The sequence below is a fragment of the Artemia sp. Qi Xiang Cuo genome, chromosome 12, assembly GCF_049724085.1.
Source record: "Artemia sp. Qi Xiang Cuo chromosome 12, ASM4972408v1, whole genome shotgun sequence".
In the NCBI taxonomy this organism is placed as follows: domain Eukaryota; kingdom Metazoa; phylum Arthropoda; class Branchiopoda; order Anostraca; family Artemiidae; genus Artemia; species Artemia sp. Qi Xiang Cuo.
In genome coordinates this window covers 41,802,566-41,828,379 of record NC_142805.1, presented here as the reverse complement: position 1 = coordinate 41,828,379, position 25,814 = coordinate 41,802,566, and the positions used below count along the sequence as shown (strand labels likewise).

The window sequence follows — 25,814 nt, the reverse complement described above, 5'->3', positions numbered from 1 at the left end:
TTATGCCATGTCCTCCTTGCGAGACATGAGGTTCAAAATATTGCGACATTATACCTCCAGAAATTTTATTTACTGTTACGTTGTCTTCGTGACCTCTGTTAGGATTTCTTAAGGTATAAATTCCTTCCCCTACCTTAGCCGGGTAGACAAGCCTTTCGTTTGCCACGTCTAATAGTACTCTATTAGACCTTAAAAAATTTGTGCCGATAATGGCTGCGAACGGAAGGTTATTGCATATTAAAAAATTTGTCGAAAAGACTCTATTATCCCTTTCTGTCTCGGTAAATTGAGCCTTCAGCATACAAGTTATAACCTGTCACACTATTTAAATTGGGTTTATTAAAATTTCTTTGTTGCCTAATATGTGGAGGCAACATATCAAATACATATGAGTTTATAATGCTTGCAGTAGCACCAGAGTCAATTAAGGCTTTAAAGTAAACATTTGCTACACAAAAATCATTAAATATAGGTAACTTGTTATTACTATCACTACAGGACGGTATTACTATTGGTTTGGACCTATTAAATATTCTGGGCACCCTCTGGGTCCAATTTATATTTCTGAGGGGCCTGAAACGTTTCCCTGTGGATTTATGTCATGCGTCAGTGCCTGCAATAAATATTCGGATATGTTCGTGGAATCTCTAGCTGTGGCAGCGCCGGCTGCTGGCGCTGACTGCCAATGCCGTCGGCTTGAAAAGTTTTCATTTCCCGTCGGCCAATTAACTATTTGCCGTCGGTTTGAAAAATTTGTACTTCCCATCGGCAAATTTTTGGGATTTCTATATACCATTGTCGCAGTATATTGTGTTTGGCGAGTTTTTGAGTTTTCAAGTATGTAAATAACTTTTCGATTGGGGGGGAGGATTGTACAAGTTTGGTTAGTATTCATTATAAGGTACTGTTTGGCGCAATCTTCCATGGCTATAGCCTAGTGTACCATTGGCATTAAAATTTGTTCTTGCGAACAAATGGTTGCCATAATTTTGCGTACTACCGACAGCAATTCTTTGTGTGCGATTGGGGACATAACGGCACTCCCTCGCGATATGCCCAGGGCGATTGCAAATATAGCATCTAAAGATTGTAGGGTTATTTTTATAACTAAATTGTTTGACGGACTGAAAACGTACTGTTTTCTTCTTAGCGGGTTCTTGCGTTTTATTTTTTTGTGGCACTGGGGAGTTTTCCCTTGAAAATAAATTGGTAGACGCCTGAACACCCTTGAAGGTCAGTTTTGCGTTTGTTTCGCCTAGGCTATTTATTTTTGCTTTACTGTGATTAGCCACCATTGTATCAACTTTGATCAATCGCTCTACCTCCTGAACCGCAAAATTCAATGTCTGAATATTTTGGGATATTACCATTCTATATAGTTTTGGGGATAGCCCTTTCAAAAAGGTATTTAGTGTGACTTTTTCATACAGTTCTCCTGAACCTTTTCCGTATTTTGCTTCTACTGGAATCTGTATATTATCAAGATATTCTCTATGTTTTGTGAATGGTCAAAGCATACCATTCCGTGTTTTAATTTATTTGTGGAACTGGTTTCGATAAATCTATCTTTAAATGCCGCTAACAATTTGTCCACCGTATTTATTGGCAAGCTGGCGTCATCACCCACAGTATTTTCAATTTGCTTTAGAAAGGTTAAGGCCTGGCCTTTTAATCGTAATAGAAGCATGTCGACTAACGTTTCTGTTTTTGCTCTGTTTTTGTTAATTCTAACAACTGGGCCAATTGGATATTAAATTCGTCGATATCTGATTGTCCATTGTACTGCGGGACAGAATCTGCTATTTCTATCTTTTTCGCGACCAACTTTTGCGCCATTGATATATCACTTAATTCTTTTGACATTTTTTTTTGGCGTTTGAATAACTCAAAATAAATTTATTATTTTAATTAACCTATTTTGGGGGAGGCTATTATCTCCTATGATATATTTTAAAGGGTTTTCCTGCAATAGCTTAGCGGTTATAGGCCTAATCACTTTTTTTATATGTCTGTATCTTTCCAATAATTAAATTTAAATTACAAGGTTTATAGCCTAATTAGTTCGCATGATTTTCTCCAATTTCCGACCGTACCATTTGTAGCGATAAACTTTTATGGCTGTCCTAATAATTGTGGTAATAAATATTGACCGCGTCAAATGTAATATTATGATTTAAGGCTGTGAACTTACACCTTATAAGTTCACGATAGCGCCACTTATAGCGCTAAGGACTGTGCCATATGTAATATTATGATTTAAAGCGGTATACCGATTGCGCCACTCGCTGAAAGCGAGAAAATAAAATGCAGAATTTTGGTAGGTTAGGAATCCTCCAACTATCAATCCGGGAGCGTGACCTCGCTTCCTCGAGTTATCTTCTCGTCAATTACCTCTAATGTTATTTAGAAATCAGATCCCTGGGAGCGCTACCGTTGGAGACATACGAACTAATTACCTGCTGTGCGATTAGATACAGACATATAAAATAAACACAAATAGAAAAGCAATAGTTTTATTATGACTTACATATTTAGGTGTACAGCAGTGGTTCACTTCAAATGACAACGACAAAGGCAAGGATAAATTGGCTCTCAAAGATAATGTTGATGGCAATAGAGACAATCCATAATTGAAACGAAAAACAGTTTTTTTCACTATATCACGCGAATAAAACTCCTGCGCATTGCTAGCTTTTTTCGCGATTGGCCCAAGTCCTGTGGAGGGGGCCGCTACTTTGTAATTATGTTCGCAAACTCACTACATTATGCGGACTGTTCGTCCAATAATTTGTTTTAAATATTTCTTATGATTCTAACGTTCACACTCTCTTATAACTTAGACTTCCTGCAAAACAGTGTATTTAGTAGTTTTTTTATTACCAATCTTCTCGGCGAAATTCAAAACCCTCTTCCGTGATTAGCGCCGAGTTTTGGCTGGAACTAAAAGGCAGTTTTTCTTTATGCTGATTAAGAATTTAAACTCTTGGAAACGGTATTTGAACTCAATTAGGGGACGTTTAATTTATGTCGGAATTACCTTTAGAAAAAAGGAATTTTATTTTTTGTATTTTAAATATATCATATTTTACTCACGGTACACAGGACATCGCAACAACGTTGTTTGATCACTTGGCGACACATCGTGTCCTTTAATTTACTTCGCTACTAAACCGTAAATATATTATACATTCCAAAGAGGCTTACATTTTAAAAGTGTCTAGGAGGATCGGAGAAATGATCTCCGACAAACCCCCGCTCCTCTACCCCTACTCTAGGTCAAAGCTATTGCCCGCTTGGACCCCTTAAAACCTCTTGAAAGTTTCTCTTTAATACACCAAACAATTCTCCAGATATTGCAAATACACTATTTTAATAATTTTCGTACCGCATAGTGTCTTTTGATTTATCTCGCTACTGAGACGTAAATCAATCCTAATTCACACACGGGTTTACACTGTAAAAATGTCTAAGTGGGTCAGAGACATAACATTTTCAGCCACTCACCGCTCACCATAAAGAGGTAATTTGAAGTCCCACCGCTCCTCCCCCTTCTTCCTTCTACAACCTGAAAGTTTCAACTCCACCCCGGGCCATTCCCAAAATGTTGTATATATGCCATTTAGATATCTTGGATGCATAGTGTATTTTGGTTTAGTTTTACATTCTGCCTTTCCCCATAAGTCATTTTTACAACATCCACTTGTCGCCCTCCAAAATACTCCCTGAAAGTTTCAACTTGATATCCCAAGCATCTCCCAAGATATTGTACATACGCTCTTTTGATAACCACGCAACACATACTGTCTTTCAACCTACCACGCTACGTAACTGAGCATACCTTATAAGTTCCATAGAAGCTTATAGTGCAAAACTTTCTGATGGATCACACTAAACCCCCTCCCCAACACAATATCCGAAGTTCTCTAGTCCCACTCTCCCCCTTCCTTTCTCCAATAGTACAAAAGGTTTCAACCTATTCCCCGAAGCCGTTAGCGAGATATGAACGATATGCTATTTTGATGACCTGGATCGACACGGTTTTTCGATGTATCTCTTCCCCTCTCCCGCTCCAAACATTATGATCCAATTAACCCCTCCCCCTAGACAGTCCCTGAAATGTTTAATTCAACCCTAATTAAATTCCTAATATCTTGCGGATACTCTGAAAATCAGGTGCAGACAGCGTCTTTTCATTTACTCATGTATACGTATCGTTTCCAGAACTTGACCTTGCAAAACTATTGGAATCATGGCCTAGCAAATAATCCCTGAGAGTTCCTAGCTGATTGGACAATCAAGATCAAACACGACCACTTTTTCTACTAAAACCTGTCTGTGAACAATGGGTAGTTTACATGACTAAGAGCCATTAACCCAAATATTAGAGGGGGGGGTGATGTCAAGTCCATAGGTATATTCATTAGAGCTTTCAAAGTGGCCTTTGACAAAATGACTATCGCAAAATTTTTGTCGAATACCGTGTGGGTTACGGGAAAGTCGAGTAGTAGAAAAAAGCACAAGAGAGAGGCTCTTTGACCTCCCAGCAACTCTTAATCCTAAAAAGGCGCTAGAAATTTCAATTTCCCGTCAAATAAGTCCCTCCCAAGTTTATACTATCACCTACACTAGGGGGAAGGGCATATAATATTTGTTGGGCTCTTTATAGGGCTCATGTTTAGAAGGAGCCAAGATTTGCTCCCTTCTGCAATAGGGTTCCCATGGCCCAAGGAGTTGAACCTATAAGTTACGAGTCGACTGAAAAAAAACTTTGTCCCTTTATGGCTCTATTTTTGGGGGGAGGGGGAATACCTTGGAACTTTTTTTTCATTTTAAAATGAATAATTTGGTGTATGAAGTTCTACTTGGCCGAGGGACTTACAACCGTAAGTTACAAGCTTGATCAGGGCTAAAACGTTTTTATCCTATTTCCGGGCATTCTTACCCTTCTCCTTTCATATCAAAATTTCTGATTCTTTTAACCCAGAGAACGATCTCTAAAAGTTTCATGCCAATCGCACATCCATCGTCAAGCAAGCGCTCTTTTCCCATTACAAAACATATGTAAGAAAAATCGTTTTATTTGTATTATTTACGGCCCTTGTCCGGAGGCTGTGGGGGTCGTGTTATCTCCTGAAGCATATTTATTAGACCTCTTGACTATTTTGAACAAGAAAGCTATCTCAAAGTTTTGATCAGGGGTCGGCGGGGGGGCGGGGGTGGGCTCGCGAGAAAGGACAAGGGAGAGGGCTGGTTGTCAAATCACTTTCGATTCTAAGAAAGGGCACTAAAACTCTGAATCTGTAACGGAATGATCCCCCTTCATAACTTGTAAGACTACAACTTCCATACAAAATAGCCTGGTGAAAAAAAAATATATAATACATTAAGGCATAATGCTCTTTACTTAGTCATTGCTAGATCGCTTCTTCTGATTTCAGAATACTGTTTTCGTAATTACAAACTATTCTTCACTTGGACAAAATCTTCAGTTTCCAGAACAGTGGTAATTGTAAAATTTTCCCCATTAGAAAGTTTTCTAGAAAATACTTCTTTAAAATTTCAGTTACTATGAGCTGTGGTTCAATCATTACTTTTTAACATGACTAGCATGTCCACTTTTTCTTGTAATTAATACAGTAATCTACAAAAATCTCTCTTGTTTTAGATAAGTTAAATAAATTTCGAGAATCTGAATTAAAAAAAAATTGTAGGAAAGAACAGTCAAATCATGCACTTAAACCTTTTAGCAGTCTTCAAAAAATCAAAGAGACTTTGAAAAAAGGGACTTCTGGGAACTAAATTCAATTTTAGGGAATTCGTGACAGCCCAGGCATATTACACTTTATTTGACCTGGGATTACAGTATTTTCAATCAGTATGATTGAAGGCATAAACTGGACCCATGGACCATACATCCACCTCCCTTCCCGCACCGTTATGTTTTGCAAAAAAGGTTAGCACATTGTATAGTGCTTAGAGCCGGATTATGTAAGAATTTGCAATACACTTTGATGAGAACAACAATTGAGCTTATCCTCCTCATCCCCTCCCTGCCCGGCCCAATATGAACTTTTCAGAAGAGCGAAAGGTACGTCACACCTTGTTAGAACCGGAATCACGCAAGAATTTTCAGGCTGTATAGTTTGAGAGCCAAAGTGGGCAAGTAGCCCCTCAATCACCCTCTGTGCCCCCACCATTAACTTTTAAGAAGAAAGGTAGGTATGTCTTTCTGAAGATCATGTGACAAGTGGGTATGATCAAAAAAGTACCATGACTTTTAATCTGTGTGATTTGAGGCACAAAGGGGATACGTCACTCCTCTAGCGCCCCTTTACCACTCAAAACTTTTTAGCAGAAAGATGAGGCATGTTGCACCTTGTTTGAAGCAAAATCACACAAGAATTTTCAACATGTGTGATTGGATATACCAAGTATGCCTGTTACTCCTTCCATACGGTCCCCATCACTGAATTTTGATTAGAATAGAGGGTAGGCTTTTTTTTGGCCGATCGGCTTGACATTTATGGGGCAAGTAACTTGGCTCAGTGGAAAATGGGAATGATGATTTTTAGAGGCGTGCTCACCTTCTCCAAACTAGCACAAAATCCTCAGATTCACTTGGAACTTTTGGAAACCAAAGGATAATAACAATCAAAGTTAACTGTTAAGAGGATTTCTCCTTTGAAGGAGAGAGTCTACATTTTATTCGTTTCCAACACATTATATGGTAGTAACATGAGTCTTCATGCAACTGGTTACGTAACAATTACAAAATAATAATGCAGCGACTTGACTTGGTTTTGGAATAACTAGTAAATGATATAAGTGTTAATCACTTGGTGATGGACAGGGCATCAGATTCTTTCTACCATCAAGTATATTAGAAACAAGTAATTATTTGTTTCCAATAACACCTATCACAATAGGGGCTGTTTTGAGGCAAAGCAACATTGCTTTAGCTTACACATTCTGCATTTTTAGAAATAACAAAATAAATTGAGTTTGGTCTTATGCGTTGCTTTTTGAGAGAAGTAATACAGCATTAACTTGTATACGTAGTACGTTTCATATGTAGCAACACTGATGCGGTTGCAAAACATGGAATAAAGTTGACCTTTAAGCAGAAATGCATATTTTAGGACCGTCTTAACCGACCGTCTTAAGACAGTCATCATTTTTCATATGTAGAAAAGAGTCTTAAGACGTAACCCTTGAAACGATTGAAGGGGTTGCCAACTAAAGCGTTTAGTTGATGGTGATGAAATAAAACCAGAGTGCTGCTCCCACAACACTCCACGTAGATCAAGTTACATAAATCTACTTTGCAGTTTATTTTGTAATACTTCTCCTTTGATATGAGGATTTAAATAATAATAATAATGAAAAAAAAAATCAGAAAATGTCATTCATATGAACTTATTTCACAGAACAGAGAAAAATAAACTGAATAAAGGAGTCGAAATCTTACCCAAACATTGGGCATCCAGTTGAAGAGTTGGCAATATCAAGAAAGCCGCTGAACATACTTTCACTTTGGACATCGGTACTATTCTCAGCAGCTGTTGTAAAGTTATATTGAAGTACTTTGCTGACTAGATCATGACTGATACCACCACCACGATCTGAAATCCTAGAAAACCAACAAGAAAATAAAATCAAATGTGGAGAACCGAAGAGAATAATATATTTGTGCCTTAGTATGACTGCTATAGGAATTTAAGACCACTAGCACCGAATACAATATAGTACTACCTACTTGAATCAGAAAAATCGGAATGCTTACAACACTAGCGCCAAAAAAAATTTAGCAGTAGAGAGTAAAATTTAAAAAGAATACATATCTTTATCATTTTACAGGGACAATAAAAGGATAGATGGCATTAGGGGACAGATGTCGTTAATTTCTTTTTCCTCGGTGGCCGACTACAGTTTCTCATAGAGCAGGATTAGTTGCCTTAGCGGAGCTTATAGGTTGTTTGAGAATTTAACTGGTAAGTAAAGGCCTCGTCACAATGCCTATTACTTGAGGTCTTGAAATAAGTATTTTACACTTAGAAAGCAAATACTAGTAGGCGTATAAAGAAGCTAGCTATTAGCGCACTATTACTGCTAATACTGAATAATCAGGGTCATTCTGAAGCTAACAACTCAATAAACCTTTCTTCAAGAACTTCATCTGAAGTTTGAAACAATCATTCCCGATATCTTAGGAAGACACGACATCCTGAAAAATCCCAGAAAAAAATTCGGAAAAGGAAATTTCTCAATAACAAACAGACTAAACTAAGCTGTAATTCCTGCCAAATTTGAAATGACGCCGACGTCAAAAAAAATAATAACAAAAAGACTGTAGCACTGCACAATTTCCACTATACTGACAAATTACAGTTAATGTGTGAATTGTGAAATATGAGCAGGTATTGCAATAAGGAATTGTTCCAATTTTTAATCAATCCAGGCAGCTTGAATGAATAACTCTTTTGTTTTGTCCGTCTTGGCTGAGCATATGTAAAGTGAAGAAGCCTGGACTGTTAAAAAAAAAAAAAATTATGATTTCAGTGAAAAAATTGTTTTATCGATGTAATTTTTTGAGTAAGTTTGCCTTTTTTTTCGTTTTATATTGTATATCGCTGATAACGGCTGTTAAATATATAGCCAAAATATGCGCATAGATTTTACTATCGTGTTATTCACTACCTGGAACGTTGCAGAAGGAACACAGTCAATGTGTTCCTTCTGCAACTTAATCTGTAAGGCACAATTTGCACTTAAACACTTTGCAAGAGTCACAAATTACTCATAAATTACAGCTAAAAACACTAAATCATATTAATAAGGACAAAAAACAGAGAAGACATATAACTGCCCTGGAAAAAAATCTCTAAAATATTTTCCGCCACAGAATTTGTTAACTGATGGTTTTTGTAGACTGCAAGGATGGAAAGGAATCTATTACACCATGACTTCTGCTTGTCAAAAGAGAGCCTGACAAATAAATTTACAAGGTTGAAATATAAATTTGAAATGGTCAGCCCAATGAAGACTCCTAAGGTCAATCCTGGACCTGTAGCTGTAAACCTTTAATCAAGAAATTTTAATTATATAAAAGAAAAGGCACTAGATCAAGGGCCAAAATTCTCTTTTTTGCCGAAACAGGTTCCAGTTGCGGACTTAGTAGTATCTTTAGAATCCTCTGCCCAAAAATTTAGTGCTAATGTTTGTTAATAAACTTCATAATGATTCCTCAATAATATAAAACCGATAAAAGCAACTCCTTAGTAGTTATGAATAAAATTGATTATGATACAAAAACTCATTCATATTTAAATAATATAAACACTTAAGCTAAATCAAACCATGACCATAGTGATCAATTTGCTCAAATGGTTATAAAAGGGTTTAAAATTCTCAAACAAAATGGCACAATCACTCTGCAACTATATGATAGATTATTTCCTCGTGGTATTTTTTGCTCAAAGTTTTATGAGTTACTAAAATTACATAAATGAGGCATCCCCTTAAGACTTCTTGTAGCTTGTACAGAATAGCCAACTTTTAACATAGGAAAATGTTTATGAACTGTCTTTAAACCTCTGCTTCACTCCCAAAAATCTTTTATAAAAAAATTTGGTAGATCCTGCAGAAAAATTGAAAAAGATGTATATTTCTGATAACTCCATATTAAGCGGCTTTGACATAATTTCCATGTATACTAGCATTGATGTTTCAAAATAGGAGCAATTATTACAAAACAAAACTTGACAACAATTATCATCTAATTGAAGAATCAGCAATAGGGCTAAACATTGACGTTCTCATAAATTTGGTTAAAGTATGTAACAGATGTTCCTTGCACTTTCAGTTTCATGATTCTTATTACCAACAAATAAAGAGCCTTACTATAGAAACCCCTCTGTCAGGCCTATTCGCAAATTTTTACGTCGACATCTTGGAAATTGGGCACATAATTTGTATTTTCTTAAGTATATGTATTTTGGGACTTTTGATGGATGATGTACTTTCAGTTTGGAATTATGATGAACATGAACATGACGGTTTTCAAGACCATCTAAATACTTACGATAGAAATCTGCAATTCGCTTAAGAGACAGAAAAATACCTTTTTTTAAATGTGTTGACTATGCGCAGTGTAAATAAGCTTGATTCTACAGAAAACCTACACAAAATAACATATACCTTCACTTCAAGTCCAACCATCCTCCAAAGGTCAAAAGAGGTGAGGTAATATCTCTTGTGCATCCAGTACTTAATATCGATTCAAAGCCGTATATTCAAAAAGAACTGAATTTTATTTAAAGACACTTTTTGGCAATGGTTACCCTATTTCTCTCATTAATACTGTTTTTCCTCCAAGATTGTATATACCTTCACTTAAAGCCCTAAGTCCCATAACTGTAGATGATTTGAATAAACCCACAAACATGATTTACCTACCCTACATTCCAAAAATTACTTCAAAACTGAAAAATGTCTGCTTAAAAAATAATTTATCTGTTGTTTTTCAAAATTAATTTTAGTGTCATGAATCTTCTCAATTCTTGTAAACCCCAGCTACTTGTCAAAGAAGGGTATATCAAATACCGTATAGTTGTGGAAATTATTACGTTGGTCAAACTCACCAAAACCTAGGAACATAGTTACAGCAGCACAAAGAATATCGTTTTGAAAATGCTAGCGTAAGAAAAAAGCTCCTCAGAACAAGATGAGTTGAGCTACTTGTAAAAGACAGCCACTGACGAGAAATCAAACCTTACCCCATAAAGGTAGTAGCTGATCTTTAGTGGCACTTTGGCTGCCCTACTACCTCTATTTTGAATCCTCTAGAGAGAATCAGTCTCAGAAGCCCCAACTTAAAGCAGCCAACTATATTTGGAAAGATGTATTATGTAGAAACTTAATAGAGGAATTATTGAGCTAGGCGTAAGAAGGCTTTGAAGTAAAAATGACTCAAGTTTCCAATAGAGGAAGATTAGATTCGATCGAGGTTGGGAGTTCCAAGAAAGATTGGTCAAGAGCTGAATTCCTGTGTGGCAAAATTTTTCAACTTTCTTAATGGCTTCTTTTAAAAAGGTAAAGTTAGAATTTGGGCAAGAGACTATCCAAGCATCAGACAATCGTCTCTATCTCATGATGTCCACTTGAAAGGATTGTGAAGCAATTATAGGCTCTTATTTCTTTAAACCACTACATAAGCTGTTGTATCGTCAACAAAGTGGGATAGAGGACACGTTTGTCACCCTTGTCATTAATACATGCGAAGAAAAGATTGGGACCCCAGATATTACTTTTATTAATAGAATGTATCAAGAAACGAACTAAGAATAAAATTTCATTCAGTCTGCAGTTTGGAGATCACGGTCTGACGGATGCTGACTTCGCATATGATCCTACTCTCGTTGCCAATCCAATCGAGAATTGGCTGACACTCTGGAAGTCCTAAATTATGAGGCAGCAAAATTGGGGCTGAAAATTAACTAGCTCAAAATTAAGACAATGACTAGTCCAGTATCATCCCGTAAAAACATAACTGTCTGCAGAGCTCCTGTTGAACTTGTAAGAAATTTCTCTTACCTTAACTCCGTGATGTCTAATGATAGCTCCATAGATGAAGAGGCATGCAGCTGAACATCAAAAGCCTCGTATATCGTCGGGAGGCTCAACATTACCTGGAAGTGCTGCACATTTCTAGATGCACGAAGATAGGAATCTATAACAGGTTGCTTGTACTCACCTCTTAAGTGCCGTTATATGTCCAGATAGCGCACCGTACTCTAATGCAGTTTTGACACCTCCTACTTATGCCGACAACAGTCTCAGCCTGAAGCCTCCGATTTCGACCCAAGAGCTCATGGCTGGTCCTGCCGAGAGGAAGACCCGGACAAGGGGGAGAGATAGCCTCAACAAACTCCTGGAGATGGTTTACAATGCAGTCGACGATACAACACGCTTAACAGCAGACTGGTTAACCCAGAGGAGCAGATTTACAAGCTCTGTAAGCTAGTCCCCCCCCAACGCAGTAGGAGTCTTATGTCAAGACTAATCTGATAAGTCAAGTAAAGACCCTAGCCTTTGCAAAAGGGTTATTGGGACAAAACTGCCCTGGACAACATTCAATATTTAGAGAACGAATACCTAAAAGTTTTCAACCACGCCGTAGAGCCAACCATAGATTAGGTATAATTGGAGCTGTTTCAATAGGTCTCTAAGCCAAACTCAGTTGAACCACTTTGAAATTTGAAAATACATAAACTTATGTCTTATTCCTTAGCCAGATTAGAAGCAATATGTTCGATCCACTCCTGAAACTCAGCCAATAAGCCGTCTAACGTTGACTGTTGACTAACGTTGACCAACATACTGTCGATTGCTTACAAAGCTGACTAGTTTCCAGAGCCTTGAAAGTTTTGTGCAGAAAACACTCACAGAAGACAAAATTTTCGATTGAATTTTCGAGCTACAGAAAGATACAATACCCGAGTGATTAGAAGGACCCTCACATCCAGGAAAATCCAAAAGTTGTAGCCTAAAAACACATTTTGATCACCATTGCCCCTTAGAAAAAGCTCCTGGCATTCCCCCTGAGGGCCTGGCCTGGGTGGTTGTACCGTTATTTTGCTGTTTAACGACTCATGTACTATTTATATTTACTTGTAGATTTTCTTGGTGTAATTATAACGTCTTTCAAATCGCTTTGGATTCAAATTCTAAAATAATTCCAGTTATACACATTTTACACTATAAGATAAAAACTGTGTTTTTTATTACCTGATTATGAAGTCCCTATCATTATTTGCAATGGTAACATAAATAGCAGGTAATAATTGATGTGGATTAGGATGAGATTCAACAGTAGCACGAACAGCATTCTTCAGCAATTCTGGTAGTATGTAATCCAACGGAAGCTGAATATATGGAAAAGAAGCATGAACATGGCCTAAAATAGTACAAAGTAAATACGTAAGAAATGTCAAAAATGAGAAAGGAAGGGAGAGAAGGAGTTAAAGAGAGAATAAAATCAAACAGAGAGCGAGAGCAGAACAGAGAAATAAAGCTAACAAGAGATGTATGTAGGACAAAAGGAAGACTCTTCCATAGGGTTTTCTATCTTCATAGTCTAATTTTTCCTATCAGTCTAGCTAATTCTTCTTCATGTTTGTGATTTTCTTCACTGCTTGCATCATTATATACGCTAATCTAATCAGAAAGTGAAGGGTATGGAAATCTATGCTCAAGAAATCTAAACAAAAGTTAGAAAATGTCCATTGATATTAATAGTCTATAAAGCATCAATCTTTTCATTTGAAAATGAAAAGGGACTGCCGTAATAGAATGCAAGTATTTTTTCTTCCATTTTCTATTGCATAAATTCCAACCTTTACAAATTGAGGAGAGTATCCCCCTTGAGACTGGTCTGAAAGACCCTTTCCTTGAAAAAATAGTGGCCTAAAAATTCCTATGTACCTATTCTGTGCACCAACGACACGAGGGTGCTGAATATTGTTTTGTCGTCTAAATTTTAAGCTCAAATTATCAATGATATTGAGGCAAATCTAAAATTGTGCCTAAAAGCACGTTAAAAATCCCAAGCTTGAAACCCATGAACCATTTAGAAGCCATATCAGTTAACTGTATAAAATGAATTGAATTAAAAAAGGAGACATATTACTGCTCTTGCCTTTAATGAGCTTACCGTTCATCTGGAGTAAAGAAAGTTGCCTCCAGTTGTTCCCTGAGAATTGTCTTACGTAAAAAAAAATTTCTTGTATTTGTGTATTTATATGCAGAACGTGTTTCAGAATTTTTTAGTACTGTTCATAAATAATATAAAAAATAGCTTATAATGGTCAGATTCTTTTTTGTTGCTTGGTTTTTCATTGAGCTGGGGAGGGGACACAGAAAAAAAATTATATCACTAACTCTTGGAAATAGCATTTGTCATAACTCAAGGGAGCCACGCACATACGAAACTGGCATCAGTCTGTGTTTTAAGTGATAATCCAAAATTAATCGGAGAGAAAGGGGATATACATTTACTAAAGCCCCATTACATTACTGATCCCCCCCTTTTTTACAAGGACCATCCAACTTCATCAAAAAATGCTGGGGGAATTAATAGAAGATGAAGTAAATTCCCTGAAGGCTTTATAAAGCTTCTTAAATGTCAAAGTGAAAGTTTAAAAGCTCACAACTGGAATCAATTTTGTACTTAAACTAGATGAGAATCTTTTGAAAATTGCACAAAATTTGGGCTTTGAACATCACAGTGCAGGTAAGTTTATGTCTGCCTTACATTAAGTAGGATGAAGTTGGAAATTGGATGGGTCTGTTCTGCTTAGTTTTGGAAATCTAAAGTAGGCATTCCAAATTTTTATTATGCAAAATGTTTTTTTTTTCATAAATATGCTGGCATACCGTCACTGATATAGAGCAGCTTTTTTCTTACCGTATATTGTTCTGTCTATTAATCAGCACATCTGCACCTTTACTGCAGAAGCACCAACTCCATGCAAATACTTTTTTTTCAAGAACATGACTCATTGGGAGCCTACATACTTAAATTGCTTGACCTTTTTCTCATGAGGCGGGGGGGGGGGGATTAGCTTTACACAAATAAGAAATTAACAGTAGAGGCAGTCATGACAGATTGAGAATTGGCGACGGAAGGTTGAATCAGAATTGACTGAAGATTGGAAATTGAATTATCCCCTTAGACAATGCATTTACTAATATAAATGGCTAGTACGGGTATCATTTCAATTCGTTTCTGATAAACAGGTAGGGAAAATACCTATTTTTTCTACTGCATATCTGATATGCTCTTAGATCATATCTGGAATTTTCGTAACTAATATAGCTGTAACTTCGAAAGGGTTATAGCGAAAATCAGTTTCGAAGGGAAAGTTGCAAAGTTCAGCAACAATTTTGTCCTTAATCAAAGTCTATGTGCCTTTTTAGCGCTCTAGCCATCCAGCAATGTAGTCATCGAGTGATAGATTGGACACCCCAGTCCTCAATTAAAATTGTAAAGGCTATGATTGCGTAACTACCAGCAGCAGTATCAACGATTTTATCTGGTGATATATTATTTACGATCTTCTTAAACGTTATATGAAAGTAACACTGACTTATATAGATTGGCTTCAGCACAGCAAAAGCCATTACCTTGTTTTAATGGTAGATACCACTTTAAAGCACTCGAACATTAAGAAATCGTTTGCGGTAGTTGCTTTTAATGATGTCTCAAGACAATATCAAGCAAAAATAAGCTATATGGAAAATATGGTTCAATCCAACATTCTAAGGCTATGATGAAAGAAAAGCTAGGATGGCTAGACCACATTTTATGGATGTAGGATGACAGACTGCAAAATATTGTGCAATCTGACTATCCGTATGGGGCCAAACAAAAAGCCTGTCGTCCCCGAATGGGGTGGGAAGGGCCCATAAGAAAGGATTTAGGGGAGCGGTAAACAAAGAAGCTTAGAACAGATTGGCGCTGAGAAGAAGCGTGCACAGCAGTGTTGACCTCAAGCGGCCTGATGCTGCAGCGAGCTATTAGTAGTAGTAGTAGTAGTGACAGTACTAATTGTTTTAGATGAAGCCTAAAAACTAGATGCTAGTAAATGTTTTATAAGAATGCTTGGCAGTATTCTGTCTAATGGAGAGGATTGAGTTCTACTTACCAGTAGAACTCAGATTTTTTTGATAAGTCAGATTTTACTACTATTTTTTGTGGGTCAGCCAAGGTACCAAATTAAGTCCATTGTTAATTTAGTATTTCTAATGCTGCTACAAACAATTAATATTATCGTAATAAGTTTTTGGAATACTCAACTAGGCTATTTTAAGTTTTAGATATATCAGAACCCTTACAAAGAACTTAGCATTTACTCCTTGCTATTGGCATACATATCTCATCAATGGTCAAATATCAAAATTGAAAATATCCCAGGAAAAGATTTAAAAATCAATCTGGGTAGTGCTGAAAAGCCTGGATGTCTGTAATTGGATGTAGGACTTCCGTGTCTAAAGTTCCCACGTTCTTATATGGTCAGTTACATTTATTAACATGATTTTTTCTATCATGCAGATTCCCAGAGCTATTGGCCAACCAGAATTGCTACCAACTACATTGGAATCAGCCCAAGATGGAGGAATTCCGAATTTTTAAATTACTGCTCTCAGTGGAACTCTGTCAATGGCTCTGAAAAGACGCCACTATCCCTTGCAGCTGCATTACCTCTGTTATTTCAAGTTTGTCATAGGGGTAATAAAAATCTTTCATAAAAAGTGTCATGTACAACATAATTTCTCAAGCCTTGCTCTGAGCTCAGGCTGTATATCAAAGTCGTCAAGGCAAAGGCTACTAAAGACCATACCAATAACAAATATTTTATTTACTTGAAGCTACAGGAAAATAGATCATTACTACCATACCAAGTACAAGTCTCACATTTGTACCAAAAACGTTAATAGCATAGAAAAAGGAAAACCTTTGTCGATTATTTCAATAAGAAATAAAACTATTAGAAAATCAAGACAGTACTCAAATAGTCTCAAAGAGTCTTTTAAATAGATTGAAAAAAAGAACTGTTTTCCACAGCATTAGTATGGGTGGCGATAAGCCCTCAAAGCAGCTGCTGGGAGCCTATACAAAAGATAAGAAGTATTTTTCTAATGATGTAAAGATTGAAACATGGATCAGTCCACTTCATTTAGGTTGGTGTCAGTTCAATTCCTCAACTCTAATACCACTGGTGGGCGAAATAAAAAAAAAAAGTAATTTATTCAACATCTTAGAAAAGCAGAAAGTTACCACTTCTTTCATAGTGATGGTTACCATAAAAGAAGCAGACAGAATCCCAAGTTGTGATTGGTTTCACTGTGGAAGCATGTTTGACTATTTCCGAGTCCTAGCTATAACTGTGTCCTGACTACTATGTATGTATACAGAGCTCGGGAATGGACTTGTGCTGCTTGAATAAGCGTGAGGATTTTATCCCAGGTCAATAACGTTATGAATTTTAAATAGCAATTCAAGATATACAGACTAGCATCTTAAAGAATCACATACGTTCAGCTAATGTTCCTTTATTCTTGAACAGACAGGCTCCGACTGCGTTAAGGGAGAATTCAGGACTATAAGTGTTCTTACCCATGACAGGAACGTCGACTCTTCAAAGGGGTCAGCATTTCAAGGGGATTAAATAAAAAAAAAACAAGTTTTTTTTAACTGAAAGTAAGGAGCGACATTAAAACTTAAAACGAACAGAAATTATTCCGTATATGAAAGGGGTTCCCCCCTCCTCAACGTTCTGCTCTTTACGCTAAAGTTTTTTATTGTTTTAAAAAACAAAGTTGTGAGACAGAGTCAAATTTAGCGTAAAGAGCGAGGGGTTGAGGAGGGGGCAGCCCCTTTCACATACGGAATAATTTCTGTTCGTTTTAAGTTTTAATGTCACTCCTTACTTTCAGTTAAAAAAATTTTTTTTTTTACATAATTTCTGAACGTTTTTGAGTTATTGCAGCTTTTATTTTGGCTCACCGTACATGAATAATCAAAACAAAATTTGCATGTTAATTTTACTTTTTTTTGGCTAAATGGCTTTCTCAAAATTTTGTTCTGACGTAACTTACAAATTAACTTACGTAACAAACTTCTATAGTCGTATATTTTATTACGTATATTAGGGGGTTTGCCCCCTGGTCAATACCTCGCTCTTTACGCTAAATTCAAATTTTGTTCCAATTCTTTAAGAATGACCCCTTAATCGCAAAGACCCGTTAATTAGAACAAATAGCTCTGATGAAAGTACAAAAAAACTTTAGCATAAAGAGCGAGGTAATGAGTAGGGGGCGAACCCAATCATACACGTATTAATTTCTGTTTGTTTTAAATTTTGTTGTTGCTCCTTACGGATTCCGCCAGAAACGCTCAACATTAGACTGCCTAGTGGCCCAGCATCAGGAGTGGTGGATCAAACTTCCGGCAATGGGGTAAGACATTAAGCTATTGTCATTTGGCAATGCCAAAGCTTTCGACAGAATATGGCACCGTGGCCTGCATAAGAAAATCCATGCATACGGTGTTCGTGGTTGTCTGTTAAAAGTAATTGAGAGCTTTCCTTCTGATCGTTCACAGCGGGTTGTCCTCGACGGGTTTATTTCTCCCGAATATGCAGTGTAAGCAGGGGTTCCCCAGCACAGTTTCCTGGGACATACGCTTTTCCTCATCAACATAAACAACAGGGTAGACAGCCTCGTAAACCCTCTGTATCACCTTGCCAAGGATACCACAACACACTCAGCCGCCCCAAAGCACGAAGACCCAACACAAGCCTCCCTTACAGATAAATCCCTCCCTACAGATGGATCGTATTAAAATTGAAAAATAGTCTGATGCATGGATTCAATGCATCGAAAACAAAGAAGCTTCTTATTACCCGATCAAAGGTGCCACATGAACACCCCAGTTTCACTTTCAAAAATAAAACTAACAGAGGGTCGACGAGCTTCGTCTACAGTGGATTCATTTCCGATCTCTCTTGGAATAGCCAACTTGATAGGATGAGGACATCATGCGCAAGAAAGCTAGGGGTTACTCTTCGCTGCAAAAACCTTCTTCCATCCAGCTCGACTATCCCACTCTACAGTTCCTGTATCAGACCCACAGTTGAATGTGGATGCCCGATATATGCTGGTGCTCCTAAAAAGCTGTCGGCACCACTCCGGAAGATCCAGAATAGGGCAAATAGGGCGGGCTGTGCCTCAACACATGATCACTCCAGCCTCTAAATGAAAGGTTTGATGTAGCGTCGATGGCTGTTTTCTACATGTACATGAATTCATCTCCCTCAGAAGAGCTCTCTCGCATTGTGCTCCCTTTGTCCAGCCATCAAGGCAGACAAGTAGGCACACAGCTCGGTTCAATTATCCAAAGGAGGACACGCCAACAACCGACTACTTGAGAAATAGCTTCACCCAGCGTTGCACTTCTATCTAACACAACCTTCTTGGAGACATTATTGTTGCAAATCCCTCTATTGACTCCTTCAAAAGAAAGTTCAGCTGACATTTAAAACCTCAAAGTTTCGGAACGAGGTAAATGAATAGCGGTATATCAGATACCTTTATGTACCTGGCGCCATGACTATAGGAATAGAAAAAAAAACTTGTCTGTGAAACTTCAGAAAATTGCACATACAATGAGTACACATATTAACTCTGACACATTCATTAACAAATGAATTAAAATAATATCCAAACTATAATCTCTCACTAGAGAGCTGCCGTAAACATCTGAATTCCAATTAGGTTATGCTAGGTGCAGTGCAAAGTATGTATGTATATATAAATTAATTGCCCATCATAAATGTAAAATACAACACTGATGGAGTATAAAGAAAGAAAATAGAAAAAAAACAAATAAATTCTGACAAATTAGTATGAAAAGTATGTCTGACTATTTTATTGTTCCTGTCAAGGACTATATAAGAATTAAGAACTAGATATTTTGCAAATACTTTGTTCATTTATATTCTAAAAGCCACTGAGTTTGAACGGCAATCTCAATCTGGAAACGTGGCGGGTTTTTTTCTTGTTTTTTTTTTTTTTTTTTTACCAAAAACTGAAAGGTTTCCCCATTCACTTCCCTATTCAAGGACACAGAAGAGGCTACAGTAAAACAGTATCATCAACAGTCAATAAATACACTGTAAGGTTGTTTTTCTTGAAATAAATTGATAATACAAAAATGACTCAATTTAAATTCTGGCCTTCCATCCACACTTAGGCCTACTTGATTTTAATGGTATTTGATATCTATTTGAAAATCTAAATCTTCAAGAGATAATAGAAAAGAATCAATACGTTCTAAAACTCCAAGAATCCGAATACGACGCAGAATCAATAGATTTTTCACGAAAACTATCACTGGGATTTTGTGTTTTACTGAAATGCTTGTTTGTTATAAATTATAAGTCAAGCATCCAATCTTACGACCATTCTGATAAAAATGGTGATCCTGGAATTTAATCCAATAAAATGATAGAAGGTCAACCATGGGAAAGTGGCACAGGAAGGGGGAGGGGACGGCTGCCCTCAAATCTTTTTTGACCCTTAAAGTGAAACTAGAACTCCCAATTTATGGTCAAGTATGTCCTCTGTCAAGTTTCAACGACTATCTACTCTATACAAAGAAGCCAGAAAAAAAACACATAGAAGACACAGCGCTTTGCTCGTCCAATGCTAATGCATTGCTCTGAAAGTCACTATAAACCTGAGCAGCCGTTAATATCTGTACCAAAGGACTGTCTAGTCTCGCCGATGGATAAAACCCGCCATGATGTTTTTCGCAAATACGATAAATTCTTAAAGAAAATATGAACTTTTATTTTGTCTTCAATCTTACTTTTGTGTTGCTGTTGCCAATTATAATTTTTCTCCCCGAAGTCTGAACATTATATAAGAGTAAGTTGTGATTATTACCAAAAAAATTCAAGAGAATTGGAACTAATTTGTGAAAAAATCATGCATTTTCTTGAGATTACTTCTCAATTTTAATCCTTTGATTGTTTCTCTGACATCGTTTAATAAACATGGATTGATTGTTTGAATTAATTGATAATTGAATAGACAAAGCAACACTATCAGTCCATCATGATGAATAGCTTCAAGGCATGCCTCATACCCGATCCCTTTTTTTAACATTGCAAGATATGCCATTTAAAGTTTGGCATCTGTATTATATACCTTTTGTCTATGCTCTGAACTAATATTTATCATTCCCATAAGTCACACAACAGTCCAGATTGGGCTTGCCATGGAAAACTCTTTTGAGAAACAAAATTGTCACAAAACATACAATTTTTATAGTCTACATTGTAAGTTGACAATCTAAATTGTTATAGAAAATGCTCAAGGGCATATTTCTGCTTGCTCAAACTGCAAAAAAAAAAAATCAAGAGACCACCAACTTGAATATTGATTTCGGTCGCAACAGAGCATTGACCACAGATTACTTAAATTTATATTGTATTTGCATTGTTGTGTTGTATGGAAGATGTTGTGTTGTCTGCATCTCTACATCGAGGTTCACACTTACTTTTAGAGAATAGCTATATGGATGAGCACAGTACATAGATAGAAAAGATATATGCTTTATACAAAATCTATAAAAATAATATGAAAAATAGACTTGAGCAATTTTGTCATGGCCTACGCAACTAATCTTCTCAGGCACAAACGCATAGAACAGAGGATCCAAACCCTTTTCCCTCCCCTGAAATAAAAAAAATATAAAATTTTCTAATGTAATATCTGACTGTTTTTGGTGAATTTTTAAAATTGTGCCTCTCCATTCCCAAAGCATTTTCCTGGGCCTTTTGTTTTCTTTCTTACATTCTTCCACTTCAAAACATAGATCAAATCAAGGAAATGTCCAAAAAGAAGCAGATCCTAAACACATTTAATTTCAATTTAGTATAACAAAACAAAGTGCTTGCAAAATCCCAAGAAAGAGTTTTCTTTAGCAATGAGAGACTTAATAACTCTTAAAGAGAAATACTCTCTTGTTATACTTTTTTTGTAGCAAAAATTGAAAAAAGAAAGTTTCGACACATAATCTCTTTGTTAGTAAAGCACATATTTTCTCGAATACAAAACATCATTGATGTTCCACTCAATCTTGCAAAGTTTTACTGATAAAAAAAAAAAAAAAAAAAAAAAAACTAACCTGATAGTCTTATTTCCGGAGCTCTACCATATCGATGAAAAGCTATTCTTCTCGTAAAATCGGCCCACTTCTCGACAACATTCTTCAATTGCAATTGAACATTGATTATCCCAACATGATTTGGTTTTTCGTCTCGAAGCGATAAATGGTGCATTGCAAGCATTCGAATTCCAAGACGTGAAGTTAGCGTTTTATCTAAGAATGCCCGAATTGCATCTTCATTGTCAACTTTTCGTCTACATTCTTTGAATCCATTCGCCAATTCTGTTACTACGTCTTTATATGCATCCAAAAGGTTTACTAATAACTTTGAATATCGACTTTCATCTTCTCTTGTCTGTATCTTGGGGAACTCGGTCAGTATATAGAAGGCTTTAATATATAACTCATGGACAGAGAGTATAGTTGGATTACAGCCAATTATAAAAGGCAGACTACGAAATTGAGTAATTGTGCGTGCAATACGTATGGGCAATTCTTTCTGCAAATACTGTGCACTTTTCAGCACATGGGCACTGTCACGAGCTGAATATAATATAATGTATGTTTTTAATCTGACTGACTGCTTTGCAGCAGCTTCGTCAATAACCTTATCATTAAAATAGCTCGCGACTGATTTTCCTTTGTCATTGAGAAAATAACTATGCACTGGGTACTGGTTTAGATCGAAAACGCCATCTCCTCCACTTTTAAATGATTTATTTCTGATGCAGACTTTGGTTGAATCACGGGGATGAAAGGTAAATTTACTGAGACCACAGCTTCCAAGGACGGTGGTACAACGATAGGCAGACATAACAAAGTTTGATGAAACGGCCATTGTTTCGTTAACTAAAACTAATAACATTCTTATTTAAAAAGAAGTTATGAAAACTGAATACAAGATAAATGGTACTGTATAAAGATCTGCCATACTTGTATGTCACACAATGATAAAATCAATAAACAAAAATTAACTTTTACATTTCAAATAGGGTCATCAATCCTGATGTAATTTTTTTTTAAATTGACAGATATAAGGGATCCTTTTGAAAGAGCCAAGGAGAGGGGGACCCAAAGCTACCACCTCTCCTCCCAGGAAGACCGAAAATACACATAAGCTGCAGAAATTTGTAATATTTGAAGAAAATATAACTCCTTTTTGGTAAAAAAAACAACAAAATATTCTTGATCTTCCCCCTCCCCCAGAGTTGTCGCCTCCGAGAAAAACAGATACGATTTTCTTTAGTAGTTCTATAAGCAATTTTGCAAGAATAATTACTGGCATAATTTTCTTTTCAGGTAGTCAAAAAATACATTATGCTTACAATAACTGCCCTAAAATAAGAACTTTTACATGCAGCAGGACCATTAACATACAGGTTTAAATATTGTTTGACCATCCACATACTTACCAATTAATAATATAACTCAATTTCGAAAAGAAGTGTCCCCTTTTTAATAATTTTTTAAATAATTATCTCCCAAAAAATAAGTTATGATAGGGTTGGAATAAACCGAGTACAGAAAAACCAAAAATAACTAAATAGTCTAAACATCCATATATAAAAAATTGTCGGTTTCTATCAATTTCTTTTATTGATATGAATTTTTTTTGCTAGGAAACGCTAGTAAAATTCATGAAACTGTTAAAGTCTGCGAGCAGCCAAATGTGGTAACACATTTATGACATCCATTAACAAAAAATAATATAACGATATAATACTAGAAAATTTCTAAAACTCCGTTGTTACATTAAAAAAAAAGTCTTTTGTACTGTATTTGTATTATTATGTATTTACTTGAACTTGTTGGATTGCTATTTATTCACAAGCAATATTTGGATAGTAATGTTGTTATTGTGAATAATTAGCTGACCAGATAGTATAAAACCTTACGTTTCATTTATAAAAAGACATGTCATAGTTTTGTATTTCAGTCTTTATCAACTTTGTTGTTGTTTCTTTAAGTTCATGTCTGTAATAAAATAGAAAGTAAATGCTTCGGCTTTGAATGGGTTTTAAGGGGCTTTTACTATGTAATCGGACCTACTGAGAAAAAAATATCGGTTTTAAAATTGCTTTAGGCTTCAGTTTCATCTCCCCCCCCCCCCTCGCTCCAGAGAGAACACACAATAGCCAATTTTCAAAGGAAAAAAAACAAAATGCCCCCAAGTGGTAGAGTGTATGTTCGAAGGAATTCCATTCCCTTCATTGACCTTAAAAAAGACTTGATAACAAGCATATCAAGCAACTGAGGGTGCGTATCAAGCATATCAAGCATATCAAGCAACGTCTGCATTTGTGAAATACCACCTCCAGTAAGCCACACAGTTGTTGTAAATAACCTCATAAGATAACTACTTACCCTGTTATCCTCTACAGCAATCACTCTCTATCAATGACGTAGTGACGAGATGGGTTTGAGGCCACAAGGAGGAAACTGGGGCATTCTTTATAAATGGAGTCTTTAACAGTTGCTCTGTTGGAACTTCTAATAACTTCAAAGGCCAATATAAAATATGCGTAGGCTATTTTTCATACACTTAGAAAATAACGCGTATGTTGTTTTGGCTACGTGAATTTGAGGTCAAAAGGTCTTTCATGTCTAATGTTGTGTAATTCAGTAGGTACAACAATGCATAAAATGATATTACAAAACATTTTTGAAGAAAAGCTAATTTTTGGGCTATTTTCCATGAAACTTGGCTTGTATGCTTTTAATGTTTTTCTTTTCGCAAAACTGAAGTCTCAAGCAATTTTAAAACTGACATTCATTCTTATCATGCTAAAACACATAGTAAAATACTTTTAAAAATCCATCCAAAGCCAAACTATTTAATTTTTACTTTTGGACTAAAATTCAGAAATGTAAGTACAATTTCCCAGTTTCGGACATAGCAGAGTTTTAGTAAGCTACTCTCCAGATTTTTTTGAGCATTTCGGTGTAAAAATAATTTGTGTTAAAAATTGTTCCTGGGTTGACCATTTTTTCAAGCTGTAGCTGTATTGCCATGCGAATTTTCAGTAAAGCACCATGACGCAGTAGATTTTAGACTTTTACAGAGAGAGAAATAAGCAATATCCAAACTCTTGTTGGTAGTGATTTTCTTTCGTTTCAAGCTTGATTTGCATATGCAATTTAAGTTTCACTCGTATTAAGATTTATTTATTCATTTACATTAGTATATATCGTATGTTTGTTTGCATTGATTCTTTATTTAATTTCTGTTCGTTTTGAGTTTTATTTATACTTCAATAGCAAAATATTTTTTTTCGTTTTAAGCTTGATTTGCACATTCAATTTAAGCATTACTCGCTTTAAGTTTATTTATTCGTTTATATTATTACTTGTTGTATATTCTTTTACTTTGATTGTTTATTTAATTTCTGTTCGTTTTGGGTTTCATTTATTCTTTAATAGTAATTTCTGGTCGTTTTGAGTTTGAATTTTAACAGGTATTTGTAACTGTTGATCTGAAGTTTAAAATGGCCTTTACTTCTCTTTAAAAATACTTCTTATTTGGAAAGTTTTTTTCAATTCATTTTTGTTCGTTTTTGATTGCAAATAGTTTCAAGCTTTTCAAAATATCATACACTTACAACGCCTACCCCCCGGGCCCTGGGGAGTTGCGTTGACATCGGTATTTTTGTTATCTGATTTTTGAACAATAAAAAAAAAATGGCTTTCTCAAAATTTGTAGCGGATGGGTTTGGGGAAAAAAGGGCGTGGGGTGGCTAGTTGCCCTTAAATCTCTTGACTCTTAAAATGTGAGCTAGAACTTTCAATTTCCAATCGAATGAGCCCTCCATGAAGTTTATATGAGCATCCCTTTCATAAGAACCATACATGCCCTCAGGGCATAACTTAGAACGCCTTCCCCCGTCCCCTGGGGGTTGTGTTGACACCGGAGTTTTTCTTATCCGCCCTTTGAACTATTTTTAACAAAATATCTATCTCAAAATTTTCATAAGATGGGTTTGGAAAAAGAAGGCGTAGTGGGGGAGCTAGTTGCCCTCCGATCTCTTTTGACTCTTAAAAAGTGAACTCGAACCTTCAATTTCCAATGAAAAGAGCCCTC

At 36.1% G+C, this 25,814-nt stretch overlaps 1 protein-coding gene across 1 annotated transcript in view; it reads right to left on the bottom strand.

Annotated features, from left to right (window-relative positions):
• Window positions 1-25,814, bottom strand: part of LOC148946127 (branched-chain alpha-ketoacid dehydrogenase kinase-like) — a 57,948-nt gene that overhangs the window by 9,392 nt on the left and 22,742 nt on the right. Inside the window, exons 2-4 of the mRNA XM_089098143.1 lie at window positions 21,755-22,591; window positions 12,787-12,955; window positions 7,469-7,630 (exon numbers count right to left, since the gene is read on the bottom strand). Of these exons, the coding sequence (XP_088954269.1) occupies window positions 7,469-7,630; window positions 12,787-12,955; window positions 21,755-22,574 (1,151 nt within the window). The 5' untranslated portion in view covers window positions 22,575-22,591. The remainder of the gene's footprint in view (window positions 1-7,468; window positions 7,631-12,786; window positions 12,956-21,754; window positions 22,592-25,814) is intronic.